The sequence below is a fragment of the Cebus imitator genome, unplaced genomic scaffold, assembly GCF_001604975.1.
Source record: "Cebus imitator isolate Cc_AM_T3 unplaced genomic scaffold, Cebus_imitator-1.0 Scaffold249, whole genome shotgun sequence".
NCBI classification, from domain to species: Eukaryota; Metazoa; Chordata; class Mammalia; order Primates; family Cebidae; genus Cebus; species Cebus imitator.
In genome coordinates, this window is record NW_016107564.1 from 2,914,532 (window position 1) to 2,929,173 (window position 14,642).

Below are 14,642 nucleotides of genomic sequence, written 5' to 3' on the forward strand. Positions count from 1 at the left end.
CATCAAACTCCTCATTTGTGTCTGCTCTAGTATCCAAGTGAGCTCACTCATTCTTCATCTGGAAAAAAATATGGGCATGGCTTCCATTTGGACTTGTACAGACAGTGGTCCATGTGGGAAGCAGGTCATTTATAAGCCAACACTTATTTTTCAGAGCATCAGATCATGCGACTTTAAACTTGGGGATTGTCTTAAAATCACTGTTCATTTTCTCAAACCATGAAGCTGTAATATATTTAGCATGACTCTTTGAATGACTGGATCGGCAGGACCCCTTGTTGTGTCTAACTGCTGTGTGGCTTTAAAGAACAGTTGTTTGTCTCTAGGGGAGCCCAAGGTGAATGTCAAGGATACAGACATGGACTGTAGTTTAAATCTCTCCATTCCAAACTTACCTTTTCATTTTAGCAAACTTCCATCTAGCTCTTTTGGTGTTATTGTTTAATAATCAAACACCTCTTCCTTCCAGAAGTATATATATATATATACATATATATGTGTATATTAGACCTATACAAATTAGACTTCCTGATGACTCTAATATTAACCCCTTAATAAATTTCATCACTGAGAGACAAACACTATTAACATGTATATTTCCAAGCCTCTTTTTTTTAAATACACATACTCATGATCCTGATAAAATGTATATGGAATTTCTTAACATATGTTTATATGTCTTAACCAGTGGAATGAACGGTGGATATTATAAAATTAACAGTCAGCACGATTTATCTGGCTAGGCCCTCGAGTGGCATGTAAAAAAACCCTTAAAGGGTACATTAATTCCTTTATGTTGCTTCGAAACATCAGAATGTTCTCTCTCCATCAAAATGTTATTCTCTCCATCAAAATGTTATTCGACAGATGAAAAGTCATGTCCATTTTATGGGGACATTAGATATGAATACTTACATATTCATGGAAAGAGATCATCTTAACAGCATAGATGCTACTACTTTTTCAAAATTGAATTCCCAATTAGAAACTGAAATTAATAAACATAGTCATATTCTCCTCATTTAATGTAAAGCAAAGGTACCTTCAAAAATCCTAAATAGTCTTAGAAAGATTTCTTTTTCATAGCACCATTTCCTTAATAAAGAGGATACTTTGTTTTCCCAGAATGTCTTCATGAGGTGATCCCAGGTTACCATATTGGCGAGGATGGAGTGACTCTATTTAGAGCTGCTGTACCCAACTGGTCATGACAGTTGACTGGGGGTGAGCCTGAGGTGACCCATCACAAGGGTGGGTTCTGACACCTCTTCCTTCCAGAAGCCCAGGGGTGTTGGCAGCTGCTTCTGAGGATCTCCCTCTTCCTTGGCTCATATTTAGCAAAATCAAATTTAAAGAATCTCCTTCCTCACTGTCTACCATCCCCCTATTCATGTGCTAGCCACTCCCATTGGGTCCTGTTGCTTTAACTAATTTTTGTGAAAATAATAGTCATTTTCTTGTTAGATGCTTATCTAAGGTTTGTTCTGTGCAAAGGAAGTTTGGTCTCCTTGCTGAGGGTCTCCAGCCTTTCCCAGAGGGTCAATAACCTCTGCCTTTTACCCTGGATCCAACACTCCCTAAGGAATCTTCTGAAGAGAAGAAAGCAAATTAGCCACAGAAACAATGGGGGTCCCTGGCCTTGGTTGCTGCTCCTGCTGTGTTTTGATCATCAGCTGATAGGGACAGCTCCTCTCCTGACGTGTCACTGCAGGAGATGAATTTGTATGGATGCTAAGTGGTCTGTGCATATTGTTATAGCTAAAAAGGGGATTTCCTCCATTAGCAAATTGGACCACAGATGTATTCTATGGCCTCTTGATTCCTTTTTTTGCTTTCTTGTCATAGACCTGCCAAGTTTCTTCAGTGTGTGAAAAATCCTGAGGACTCATCTTGCATATCTGAGATCTGAGCCAGTCGCTGTGGTGTTTTACCTCCTTGACTCCTTGTAGTTTATGTCAACATACGTGACTCAGCAGACTTGCTGGTGCAGGGCCGAAGATTTTGGAGGGTCCTTCACAATAAGGTCAACGCCAGAGATAGAAGCCTTTCCCCCCAAAGTCTTAAAATAACTTACATCATCAGCATAGCTTTTATTGTGATCTATCAATAGTCAAGAAAAATTATGGTATAAAATTAAAATGAAAGTTTTATATTAATCCTTTTTACTGAAAAATGACCACACCAAACCTCTCTTATTAGAACAGGCAAGTGAAGAAAATGAATGCTCAAGTTTTCAGAAAGCATTACATTTCCAAATGAATGGCCTTGTTGCATGATGTATTTCTGTGCCCTTCTTTTTCCCCTGTAGTTCTAACGTGGGTATCTTTGCCATCTCTGGTCCAAGGACTTCCTGACCTACATGTGTAAATATTCTCTCACAATGTATATTACTCTTCTTATAAGTGACTTCTCTACTGGATTACTGGTTGCCCATAAACCTCATATTTTACTCATACATGTGCTACTACTCCCTGTCTCCCTACTCCATTCTCATTTGCTGTAAAAATTTCTCCTACCATCCCCACTTTCACTCACCATCATGCTTACCCAAAGGCTGTGGGAATGACCTGGGCTTTAATGCCCCTTTTCTAACTTCCCAAGGCTCACCATTTTCCTATTGTAATGGTTCTTGATCTTACAATGTTTGAAGCACATTTTCAAATATAGTCATTTGATTTTAGACTGAATACTTGAAAGGACACACACACACACACACAAATATATATGTAAGTGCATGTGACTGCATACACACACACACACATGCCTGTATACAGTCATATGATATATATGCACACACACACACACACACACACCTATATACATAATATGTCACTTAACAATGGGAATATGTTCTGAGAAATGCATCATTAGGTGATTTTGTCATTGTGTAAACATCATAGATTGTATTTACACAAACCTAGATCGTATAGCCTCCTACACACCTGGGCTACACGGTATAACCTTTTGTTCCTAGGCTACAAACCTGTACAGCATGTGACTGTACTGAACACTGCAGGCAATGTTAACACAATGATGAATGTTGGTATATCTAAACATAGAAAAAGTGAACATGCAGTATGATAATCCTATGAGATCGCCATCATATATGTGGTCCATCATTTGGTCCATTGTTGGCTGAAAAGTGGTTATGAGGCACATGATTGTATATATCCTTTCCTGTTACAAAAACAGTGTCTCTCAGTCCACAGTAATTACAGCATTCAGTAGGTCTTACTTTGGCCCTGGGTCACCATTTGTGTCAAGCTGTTTAGTGCCACATCCAAATCTCTTACATAACCAGCAGACAAAGCTAGCAAATAATTTGGCAAAACATATTGTTTCTTTGGCTTTGTCTTGGCAACTTTCTGTGCCTTTCATAGCTCTTGTTTGGAGGAAGCTCAACCCATGTCTGCACACTGTGATACAATGGGGACAGCATCGACTTGCTTCTTGGTGCCTTATTCTTCCTTAGAACAATTCCTAAATCTGTAACTTAAGTTTCTCAGGAAGATTCCATACTGCACAGAAAAACTGCTTTTATGAGTTTTTAAAAGGCAAATTGTTGTATGCGCTAGATAATTTTTCTGTATGACAGATAAAAATTGTATAAAGTAAAATATTAAAGTACACCTAGAATACTGTATAACTAAGTTATTTTATAAACACATTGCTATTTTCTCACAGTTTCTCTTAGAATAATGAAGCAATTAATTTACTTATACTATGAAGAGTCATCATTTTAATATATATTTTAAGCAATCCACCAAGAACTCAGTAGCCAGCTGAGAGGTGCTGTCTAGAGAGGTGGTGATTAGGTGGGCTTTAGCTCACACACACAAAGCACAACAGGCTTTGAACTATTCCCCAACAGGGCATTTATCCTTGAACTTGATTCAGAGAGGCACAAATTACCATTCTCTAACTGGAATGCAAGTAGCACAAGGCAGCGAAAACTATGCAATTAAGAGGCAGGTGACACATTGGGCAAGTTTATTAACATCTGTGACTCTCTAGTTTGAAATATATTTGTAACAGACAAAAATGAATCATACAAACAATAAAAGTATAATAAAGAGCTGTCTTGAATAATTGTTTTAAAAAGAGTTGTTTCCGGGTTTGAAAGAATTAAGGGACATGTTAAGTGGGTGGCACCCCGCAGACGGCAGGACCTCCCACCTACTGCACCCCATGATTGAGTGAGTTAGGTAGCTGGAGAAAGGATAGGTTACTGTCCTGGTGTGTCTCATTGGTGGAGTAAGTGGGAACAGACGCCAACAAGAGTCCAGTGCTGCTGTCTACAAAGACCTGAGAGTCCTTACTCACACCTCTTTATCCTTTGACACATTGAAGAAGAAAGAATGTTGTTTTTCAGTAGGAGTCTAACATTTGAGAATCACATTATGACACATCTTTTGTTCTCTATTAACAAGATTCACCTTGAGACCCGGCAGGATTTAATGTAATGACAACAAAATGTATGATTCTTTTTTTTTTAACTTTCATTTTAAGTTCAGGCATACATGTGCAGGCTTGTTACATAGATAAACTTGTGTCATGGAGGTTTGTTGTACAGATTTTTTTTTTTTTTTTTTGAGACGGAGTCTCGCTTTGTTGCTAGGCTGGAGTGCAGTGGCGCGATCTGAGCTCACTGCAAACTCCACCTCCCAGGTTCAAGTGATTCTCTTAGCCTCCTGAGTAGCTGGGATTACAGGCCCATGCCACCACGCCCAGCTAATTTTTTTTTGTATTTTTAGTAGAGATGGGGTTTCAACCTGTTGGCCAGGATGGTCTCAATCTCCTGGCCTCATGATACACCTGCCTTGGCCTCCCAAAGTGCTGGGATTATAGGTGTGAGCCACCGCACCCCATCTGTTGTACAGATTATTTCATCACCCAGGTATTAAGCCTAGTACCCATTAATTATTTTTGTTGACCCTCTCCCTCCTCACACCCTCCATCTTCAAATAAGCCCCAGTGTTTGTTGTTTCTCACTATGTGTTCAAGAATTCTCATCATTTAGCTCCCATGCATAAGTGAGAATAGGAGGTATTTGGTTTTCTGTTCCTGCATTAGCTTGTTAAAGATAATGGCCTTCAGTCCCATCCATGTCCCTGCGAAGGACATGATCTTGTGTGTGATACTTAATAAGTGACATAAACATGGAACAATACTTAAAGACTTGATGCAAAAGACCTGGCAGGGTGGCTCAAGCCTCCCACTTTGGGAGGCCGAGGAGGGAGGATTACCTGAGCCCAGGAGTTCAAGACCAGCCTGGGCAATATAGTGAGATCTCATCTCTGAAAAAAATTTAAATGAAAATTAATCAGGCGTGGTGGCATATTCCTGTAGTCTCAGCTATTTGAGAGACTGAGGTGAGAGGATTGCTTGAGCACAGGAGGTCAAGGCTGAAGTGAGCTGAGATTGTGCCACTGCACTCCAGCCTGGGTGATAGATGTTTAGACACTGTCTCAAAAATAACAACAAAGAAAACATACACACAAAAAAAACAACATCAAAAAAACAAACAAAAATCTTGATGCAAAATGCAGACCCACAGAAATGAGAAAACCAATGTTTATTGTTTTTGTTGTTTTTATTTATTTGTTTTTTGAGACAGAGTCTCATTCTGTTGCAAGGCTGGAGTGCAGTGGTGCCATCTTGGCTCACTGCCACCTCTGCCTCCTGGGTTCAAGCGATTCTCACCACGCCCAGCTAATTTTTGTATTTTTAATAGCGACAGGGTTTCATCATGTTGGCCAGGATGGTCTTGATCTCTTGACCTTGTGATCTGCCAGCCTTGTCCTCTCAAACTGCTGGAATTACAGGTGTGAGCCACCACACCAGGCCAAGAAAACCAATGTTTATTATACAGGGCACTTCACATATTGTATAAGCCTGTGATCTCAGCTGCGACAACAGAACACCACTCTGGCTGTGTGTTAGGGCTCTTTAGAGGGACAGAACTAATAGGATAGATGTATTATGAAAGGGAGTTTATTAAGGCATATTGACTCACACAATCACAAGGTGAAGTCCCATAATAAGCCATCTACAAGCTGAGGAGCAAAGAAACCAGTCCGAGTCCCAAAATCTCAAAAGTAGGGGAGCCAACAGTGTAGCCTTTAGTCTGTGGCCAAAGGCCCAAAAGCCCCTGCCAAACCACTGGTTTAGGTCCAAGGGTCCAAAAGCTGAAGAACTTGGAGTCTGATGTGTGAGGGCAGGAAGGATTCAACATGGGAGAAAGTTGGAGGCCAGAAGACTCAGCCAGTATAGTCCTCTTATGTTTTTCTGCCTTCTTTTATCCTTGCTGCACTGGTAGCTGATTAGATGGTGCTCACCTAGACTGAGGGTGGGTCTGCCTCTCCCAGTCCACTGATTTAAATGTTAATCTCCTTTGGCAACACCCTCACAGACATACCCAGGAATAATACTTTGCAGCCTTTAATTCAATCAAATTGACAATATTAACCATCACAGCCTGAAAATGAATTTTCCAAAAACTATCAAGAGCTTATAGATTCTCTAGGAAGACAAGAAAATAGTTTGAAGCCACCTAGTCAAGAATGACACTCCAGATTACCCCACTGGGTTGTCAGGTAGAAAAGTTGCCACTTGCCCTGCTGACACTTGGCTGTCGCTCTATCACTGCCAGAACACAGACGTGGCTATTTCTGGGAATAGAAGTAACCAAAGAAAATGGTAGATAGTGCATGGTGCCTGCTTTCCTTCCTCACCAGCCACAGACTGATGGTTGCACAGGTCTGTTTGGAGTGTAGGGCCTAATACAGGTAAAATGCTTAGGACAGAGCTCAGTTTTTCTGTCTATAAAATGGGAGTGATAAAAGTGTCTATCTTTTTGGGTTGTTTTGAGCATTAAGTAATGTGAGATGTGCTAAATTCTTAGAATAATGCTTAAAACATATGAAGAACTGTACCAATGTTAGTTAGCTTTTTTTTTTTTTTTTTGAGCCTGTTTTTATTCTGGAGGAAATTCCTTGACCAGCCTAACTAGTTTAGATGCTGAGACCCTGAGACATTGGGGGCAATAGAGAAGAGGGTAGAGAAGGGCTTTCCTGCCAACCAAGACTATAGGATCAGCTATAGTCTCTCACAAGCTTTGAATCATACTAGATAGTTAGAACTCTCCCACCTAAGAGAGAAATGGGCCAGATACTTTTCACTAAGAGCTGACCCATCCCAAGCTGGGTTGACAAAACGCAGCGATAGACTCCACTGCTCACAAATCTAAGAAGTTCACATGTACAAATTTCATCCTTAAAGCTGATCAAGAGTTCAACAGTCCCCTTTGGCATTGCCAATTCAAGACTCTGCTTTTCTGACTAGGTACTTACTGCTCTGATGATGGTTGAAATATGCAGCCTTCCTTGGTGCAATGAAGCCAGAAGACAAGATGTGCTGGGAGTAGAAATTTTCTCCCTGTGGAATCAGAGAACTGAAAGAACATTGAGAGAGCAGAAGAGCTAAGAAGAAATGGGACAGCTGGCCCTGACCTTCTGCACAAGAACAAATCTCCCATTGTGAATAATATGTAATAATCATTCAGTTTCCTCAGTGTTGCCTTCCAGGGAATTTTCCCGCACTGGTGGAATAATCAGATACAAGCTGGAGAGAGAGAGAGAGAGAGAGAGAGAGAGAGAAAGAAAGAGACAGAGAGAGAGAGATGCCCTGTGGGAGCTGCTGCTGAGTCCCAGATTCTTCTTAGACACTTCAGAATTGGATGACTTTGGTGCTGGGCCACAGAAGTCATGAGCTTCTCTAGCCACAGCTTGTTTGGTCTGGTGCTGTGAGAGGAAGGAAGCAAGATGGGTTCTCATCAGACCTTCCTGCTGTCAGCCTTTTAGAACACGGGTGAGTCTGTGCTATCAGGTGGGATTATTTTTAAAGTGTGTTGTTTTGGCTGGGCGTGGTGGCTTATGCTTGTATTCCAGCACTTTGGGAGGCTGAGGTGGGCGTATCACGAGACCATCCTGGCCAACATGGTGAAACCCATCTCTACTAAAAATACAAAAATTAGCTGGGCATGGGGGTGCACACCTGTAGTCCCAGCTACTTGGCAGGCTGAGGTAGGCGAATCACTTGAACCCTGGAGATGGAGGTTGCAGTGGGCCGAGATACTGCCAATGCACTCCAGCCTTGTGGCAGAGTGAGATTTCACAAAAATCACAAGCATTCCTATACACCAATAACAGACTTAAAGAGAGCCAAATTATGAGTGAACCGCCATTCACAATTGCTACAAAGACAATAAAATACACAGGAATACAACTTACAAGAAATGTGAAGGACTTCTTCAAGAACTACAAACCACTGCTCAAGGAAATAAGAGAGGACACAAATGGAAAAACATTCCATGCTCACGGTTAGGAAGAATGAATATTGTGAAAATAGCCTTACTGCCCAAAATAATTAATAGATTCAATGCTATTCCCATCAAGCTACTACTGACTTTCTTCACAGAATTAGAGAAAACTACTTTAAATTTCATATGAAACCAAAAGAGAACCCACATAGCCAATACAATCCTAAGCAAAAAGGACAAACCTGGAAGCGTCATGCTACCTGACTTCAAACTATACTACAAGGCTGCAGTAATCAAAACAGCATGGTACTGGTACCAAAACAGATATAAACCAATGGAACAGAACAGAGGCCTCAGAAATAACACTACAGATCTACAACCATCTGATCTTTGACAAACCTGGCAAAAACAAGCAATGAAGAAAGGATTCTCTATTTAATAAATGGTGGTGGAAAAACAGGCTAGCTGTAAGCAGAAAGTTAAAACTGGAGCCCTTCTTTACACCTTATACAAAAATTAACTCAAGATGGATTAAAGACTTAAATGTGAGATCTAAAACCATAAAAATTCTAGAAGAAAACCTAGGCAATACCATTCAGGACATACTCATGGGCAAAGACTTTATGACTAAAACACCAAAACCCATGGCAACAAAAGCCAAAATAGACAAATGGGATATAATTAAACTAAAGAGCTTCTGCAAAGTAAAAGAAACTATCATCAGAGTGAACAGGCAACCTACAGAATTGGAGAAAATTTTACTCATCTGACAAAAGGCTAATATCCAGAATCTACAAAGAATTTAAATTTACAAGAAATAAACAATGCCATCAAAAAGTGGGCAAAGGATATGAACAGACATTTCTCAAAAGGAGACATTTATGCAGCCAAAAACAATATGAAAACAGCTTATCACTGGTAATTAGAGGAATGTAAATCAAAACCACGTGATACCATCTCACACCAGTTAGAATGGCGGTCATCAAAAAGTCAGGGGACAAGAGATGCTGGAGAGGATGTGAAGAAACAGGAAAGCTTTTACACTGTTGGTGGGAGTGTAAATTAGTTCAACCATTGTGGAAAACAGTGTGGTGATTCCCCAGGGGTCTAGAGCTAGAACTATTATTTGACCCAGTAATCCCATTACTGGGTATATACCCAAATCATTCTATTATAAAGACATATGCACATGTATGTTTATTGCAGCATTGTTCACAATAGCAAAGGCTTGGATCCAAACCAAATATCAGCCAATGAATGACTGGATAAAGAAAATGTGGCACATATACACCATGAAATACTATTCAGTCATAAAAAAGGATGAGTTTATGTCCTTTGCAGGAACGTGGATGAAGCTGGAAACCATCATTCTCAGCAAACTGACACAAGAACAGACACCAAACACCACATATCCTCACTCATAAGTGGGAGTTGAACAATGAGAGCACATGTACACAGGGAGGGGAACATCACACACCAGGGCCTGTCACAGGGTGAGGGTATAGTAGCCAAAACAACATGGTGTTATTGGTATAAAAACCAATAAATAGACCAGCAGAACAGAAGAGATAACCCAGAAATGAATACATATATTTATAGCCAACTGATTTTCACCAAAAGCTCTAAGAACATACATTGGAGAAAGGACACTCTCTTCATTAAATGGTGCTGGGAAAATTGGACATCCATATGCAGAAAAATAAAACTGTACTTTCATCTCTAATCATATACAAAAAATCCACTCAAGATGCATTAGATACTTAAACACAAAACCCTAAACTATAAAGCTACTAGAAGAAAACATAGGAAAAACACTTCAAGACATTGGTCTAGGCAAAGATTTTGTGGCTAAGACCTCAAAAACATGGGCAACAAAAGAAAAAATTGACAAATGCGACCATATTAGAATACAAAGCTTCAGCACAGAAAATAATCAACAGAGTAAAGAGACAAGTAAGACATTCTGTTCATGAAATATCACCAAATGGGGAGTGTGTGTATATGTTTTGAATCAGAAACTTCAAAGCGATTATAAAACTTTAGAGCTAGGTAAAGTGTGTATTTCAAGTCCATTCTATTCAGCAGGTTCAGGACTAGGGTAAACAAGAGGGGCTTTGGGAGCACAAAATCTAAGGAGACATCATTCTCGGGTTGCACGAGTACCCTAAACATCTTATTCATCTCACCCTAATTCTGTCCCCGCCATTCAACATGTAGCTTATCACTAGATGGTGTTTTAAAAGGCTATTTTTTGGTTCATTTTTAAAGAGGCAGTCTTTAAGGATTTTTCATTGAAGAATTCAAAATGTGTAAAAGTTTTCTAAACACACTGATTAATATTTGAAGAAACCATAAAGGAGACCCACCAGAAATAATCTAAACAAATGGGAAAATTCAGTTAATACTATCGAAACACTGCTAAGATGGTTCCAGGAAACATGGTTTATACAATACAATAAAACCTCTTATATGTTGTAGAATAAGAAAACTGACTGCTTTTTGGTATAATAGTTAACTATATTTAATTACTTCTGTTCTTTTCATAAATTCATAACTAAACAAATATTAATATATCAAATAATAAATGAATATATCTTCTCTTTCAATATTTCTTAAAGAGATTTTTAGTGTTTGTTTTATTCTGAGAAGTTTTTATTCACAACTAGAAAAACAACCTATCCAAAGGGAGCTGATGATCTATTGGTTCTTAGTGCTAACAGTGAGTTTAGGATGGCAGTAACTGTTATATCTAAAATACGCAACAGATAAAATTCTCAGGAGATCCATTCTCGGAAGATCCATACTATGCAGATGACTACAGAGATGTAACATCTGACACTTTTACTGGCAATGTCCATGAGATTCCAGATGTTCCCAAACTCTGCTACTCAATGTGACCCTCATTTTTGCCTTTGTATTTTGCTTTTCCAATTTTGCTAATGACACAAACATGATTCAAATCCTTGAAGTATTAATTATAGTCAAGGACATATCCTATAACAAATTGGTCTGAAACTTCACATCCATCTCAATCCGGTCTGTACCCAGCAGTTCTGGTGCATATCCATCTGGCAATGTTGATCATCTTTGGATTATACTGCTTGGTCAAGGAAAGCCAAATTTGTACTGTTTTGTCAGGGGTAATTATATCTTTTTCAATCAAGACATTCTTCTCATTCCCATCGAGATTGAGGATCGTGAAAATAAAGTAATTTATTAAAAGTTATTCTTTCCAGTTAAAGTTATAAAATAATCTTCCTAAGTTACTTTTATGTCCTCAACTGAGTGACCATTACAGTAGCTCTTTGGTCTGATAAAGTCTGCAGACATAGAATAGATATGTTTTTATTTCTGCTAAGTGTTTTGCTGTCCAGCAAATCAGCAAATAATTTATGGTCTCTTGAAATGTACAGAGGGCTGCAATCTGATTGCCTTCTACCTCCTTCACAGGACTTCAAGAAAAAGCCATTTTGTCCCATCTGTGATTAGTCCATGAGGAATAAATATTTTTTCTAAATCATCAGCATAATGGTTAAATATAGAAAACCAGCCAGGTGTGGTGGCTCACACCTGTAATCCCAGCACTTTGGGAGGCTGAAGTGGGAGGATAACTTAAGATCAGGGGTTTGAGACCAGCCTGGCCAACATGGTGAAACTCTGTCTCTACTAAAAATACAAAAATTAGCCAGGTGTGGTGGTGGGTGGCTGTAATCCCAGCTACTTAGGAGTTTGAGGCAGGAGAATCGCTTGAACCTAGGAGGCAGATGTTGCATTGAGCCAAGATCGTGCCATTGCACTCCAGCCTGGGCAATAGAGTGAGACTCCATCTCANAAAAAAAAAAAAAAAAAAAAAAAAAAAAAAAAGAGAGAGAGAAAAGAGAAAAACAAGAGAAAAAAGAAAAAAGAAAACCAGTCTAGGTCATAACCTAGTTCAAATCACTAATCATAATGTGGAGCTGTGGGCCTCCATGAATAAACTGTCTTAAAGGAGGGGCATGAAAGGGTACCTTTAGCTAGTTGTTTGAAATTCCCATGTTTTAAACAGTGATTGGATGACCATCTCGCAGCAGCCCATGTAACTTCTTAGCTAGAGTTGTCTGGTAGAAGGAGCACTGATCTTCTGGTCTTGAACAGGCAACGGACTACTTGCCCCAGTTTGCACCCCCAGAACTGTCCTAGTTTTTGCACTGAAAGTCTTACATCTGGGAAATCCTCAATGTTTTGGGCAAGTGGGATGACTTGTCATCCTTACCTGGAGTCAGAGACATAAGCTAGTTGTGGGACTCTGAGCACACTTTGAGCACTAGTTGTGGGACTTTGAGACTTTGAGCCACTTTTCCATAAACTAATTGTGGGGTTTTGAGCACATCACTTCATTTATCAGAGTTTTTGCCTCGTGCATAAAATAGAAATGGTGGCACCTCTGTCCCAGGCCTGTTGTGGAGATCTCATGTGAAAATGGTGCCTGGGACTCAGGAGGAGCTCAAGAATTCATGGTTAAATTTACATTTATTATTGGCTTCTAGTATCAAAGCAATAATCCCTCCCAGTGACTGTAATGGTCTGCTACTCAGTGAAATGGGATCCTCAGATATTTGTAACTCAAGCATGCCTTTCCCTTAGTAACAAAAGAAAATTCTGAACCTTGGTAGATTAAGCTATGACCCAAGCTGAGGCATGACATCTGATTATGGTGGTAAATGTATCTTGTGTTTGGTTTCAAGGCTGTAGTATATCTTCAAGTTTTTGAAGTATTCAATGTCATATCAGGGAGATTTATAAGACAAGCCATTAATGTTTAATTTCATTTGAAGAAAACCATGTTTTTGAGTTACAATATGGGTGTCACCTGATTTTCAAGAAAATCAGGAGGAGCAAGGCCAAGTTTCAACTTGAAAAAGGGATGTAGGCTTTTCCATTTTCTGTGTCATTAAGGGCACTGACCTTGGCTCATTAAAGACATATAACCTGAAAGCTCGCTACTGGATGTGCTGCAAATATTATGGATTGATGTAGAGGGGTAGTTGACCAGTTTTTCTGCATGAATGTTTTAAAATTTCTTTTCTTTGCTGAAGACTAATGATTATTTTTCAGCAAGAGCCAGATAGGCGGCCACAGGACCGGCTGAGTTGTGAGTCCTGGTTCTGGATGGAGTCAGTTGGTGCCTAGAATGCAAAAGTCTGACGAACATCTCAAAAGGCCAAATTTAAGTTCTACAATAGTGATGGTTTCCATAGGAGCAGTTGGGGAAGTCACAAATCTTGTGCCCTCTGGCTCCATGACTCCTGAACAGGAAGAGATTATAAAAAGGTAAGATGGGGAACGATGGCTAGTTATCATTTAGCTACACCTACATTTTAGGAGGACCCATGTCCCTCTTATAATCCTAATCTTGTGATTTTTCATTCATCTTAAAAAGGCCGTTTTTGTCTCTGAGCAAGGAGGGGGTTTATTTCAGGGAGGCCCTAGTATCATCGTTGCTTCCAAAGTTAAACTAGAAGCTAAATTCCTCCCATAGTTAGCTTGGCCTGTGCTCAAGAATGGGCATGGACAGCCAGCCTGGGAGGCTAGAGGCAAGATTGGAGTCAGCCATGCTAGGCATCTCTCACTGTCATCAACTTTGCAAAAGTGGTTTCAAGACCAAAGGAGCACAGAGATGACATATTTATGAAAGAGGGAAAGATGAGGAAAACAGTGTAGTGTTAGATTTAAATTAGTGGATTCACCGTGTACTCATATATTTGCAGATGCAAAATCACTTAGCTACATTGCTATTTTGCCATATTTAATTCCTCTGACATTTAATTCCTCTCTTGAGTGCTTGCTGTATTCTAGACACTATAGTCAGTACTCAACATGAAATATTTCATTTAATCTGCCCCACTGTGCTTTGCAATATACAAGACTGGTATTTAAAAGGCAAGCAACTTGCTGTAGGTCTCATAGCTGTTAAAGGCAAAGCCCAACTGAGACCAGGTTTGGTCTGACCCCAGAATTGTGTTCATAATGACAGGGATAAATAAAGTGAGTAAATGAAAAACATTTAAGGGCTGTATGCATTTGCGATGCTAAACTTGATCTGACTCCTAAAGTGAACAAGCTGTACGGGGCAGCAAAAGACCTTTGGGATCACCTAGCTCATCAATAAAAGTGTTTGTGCTCATTTGCCATGGAGCGTATCCTCAGGTACCAGGGAGGCAAGAACTGGGGTTTTAGAGCCGGCCTGGCCAATCCCAGCTACACCGCCCTGTGCAAGAACACTGGACCTCTCTGGGCCTCTGTTTCCTCATCTCTAAGTGAAAACAGCTGGACAACTGGAGGA

The 14,642-nt window shown here is 39.8% G+C and overlaps 1 protein-coding gene across 1 annotated transcript in view; it reads left to right on the forward strand.

Annotated features, from left to right (window-relative positions):
- CD38 (CD38 molecule) overlaps positions 1-4,070 on the forward strand; it is an 83,322-nt gene extending 79,252 nt beyond the window's left edge. Inside the window, exon 8 of the mRNA XM_017498731.2 lies at positions 1,846-4,070. Coding sequence (XP_017354220.1) covers positions 1,846-1,909 — 64 coding nt within the window. The 3' untranslated portion in view covers positions 1,910-4,070. The remainder of the gene's footprint in view (positions 1-1,845) is intronic.
- The last annotated feature ends 10,572 nt before the right edge of the window (positions 4,071-14,642 follow it).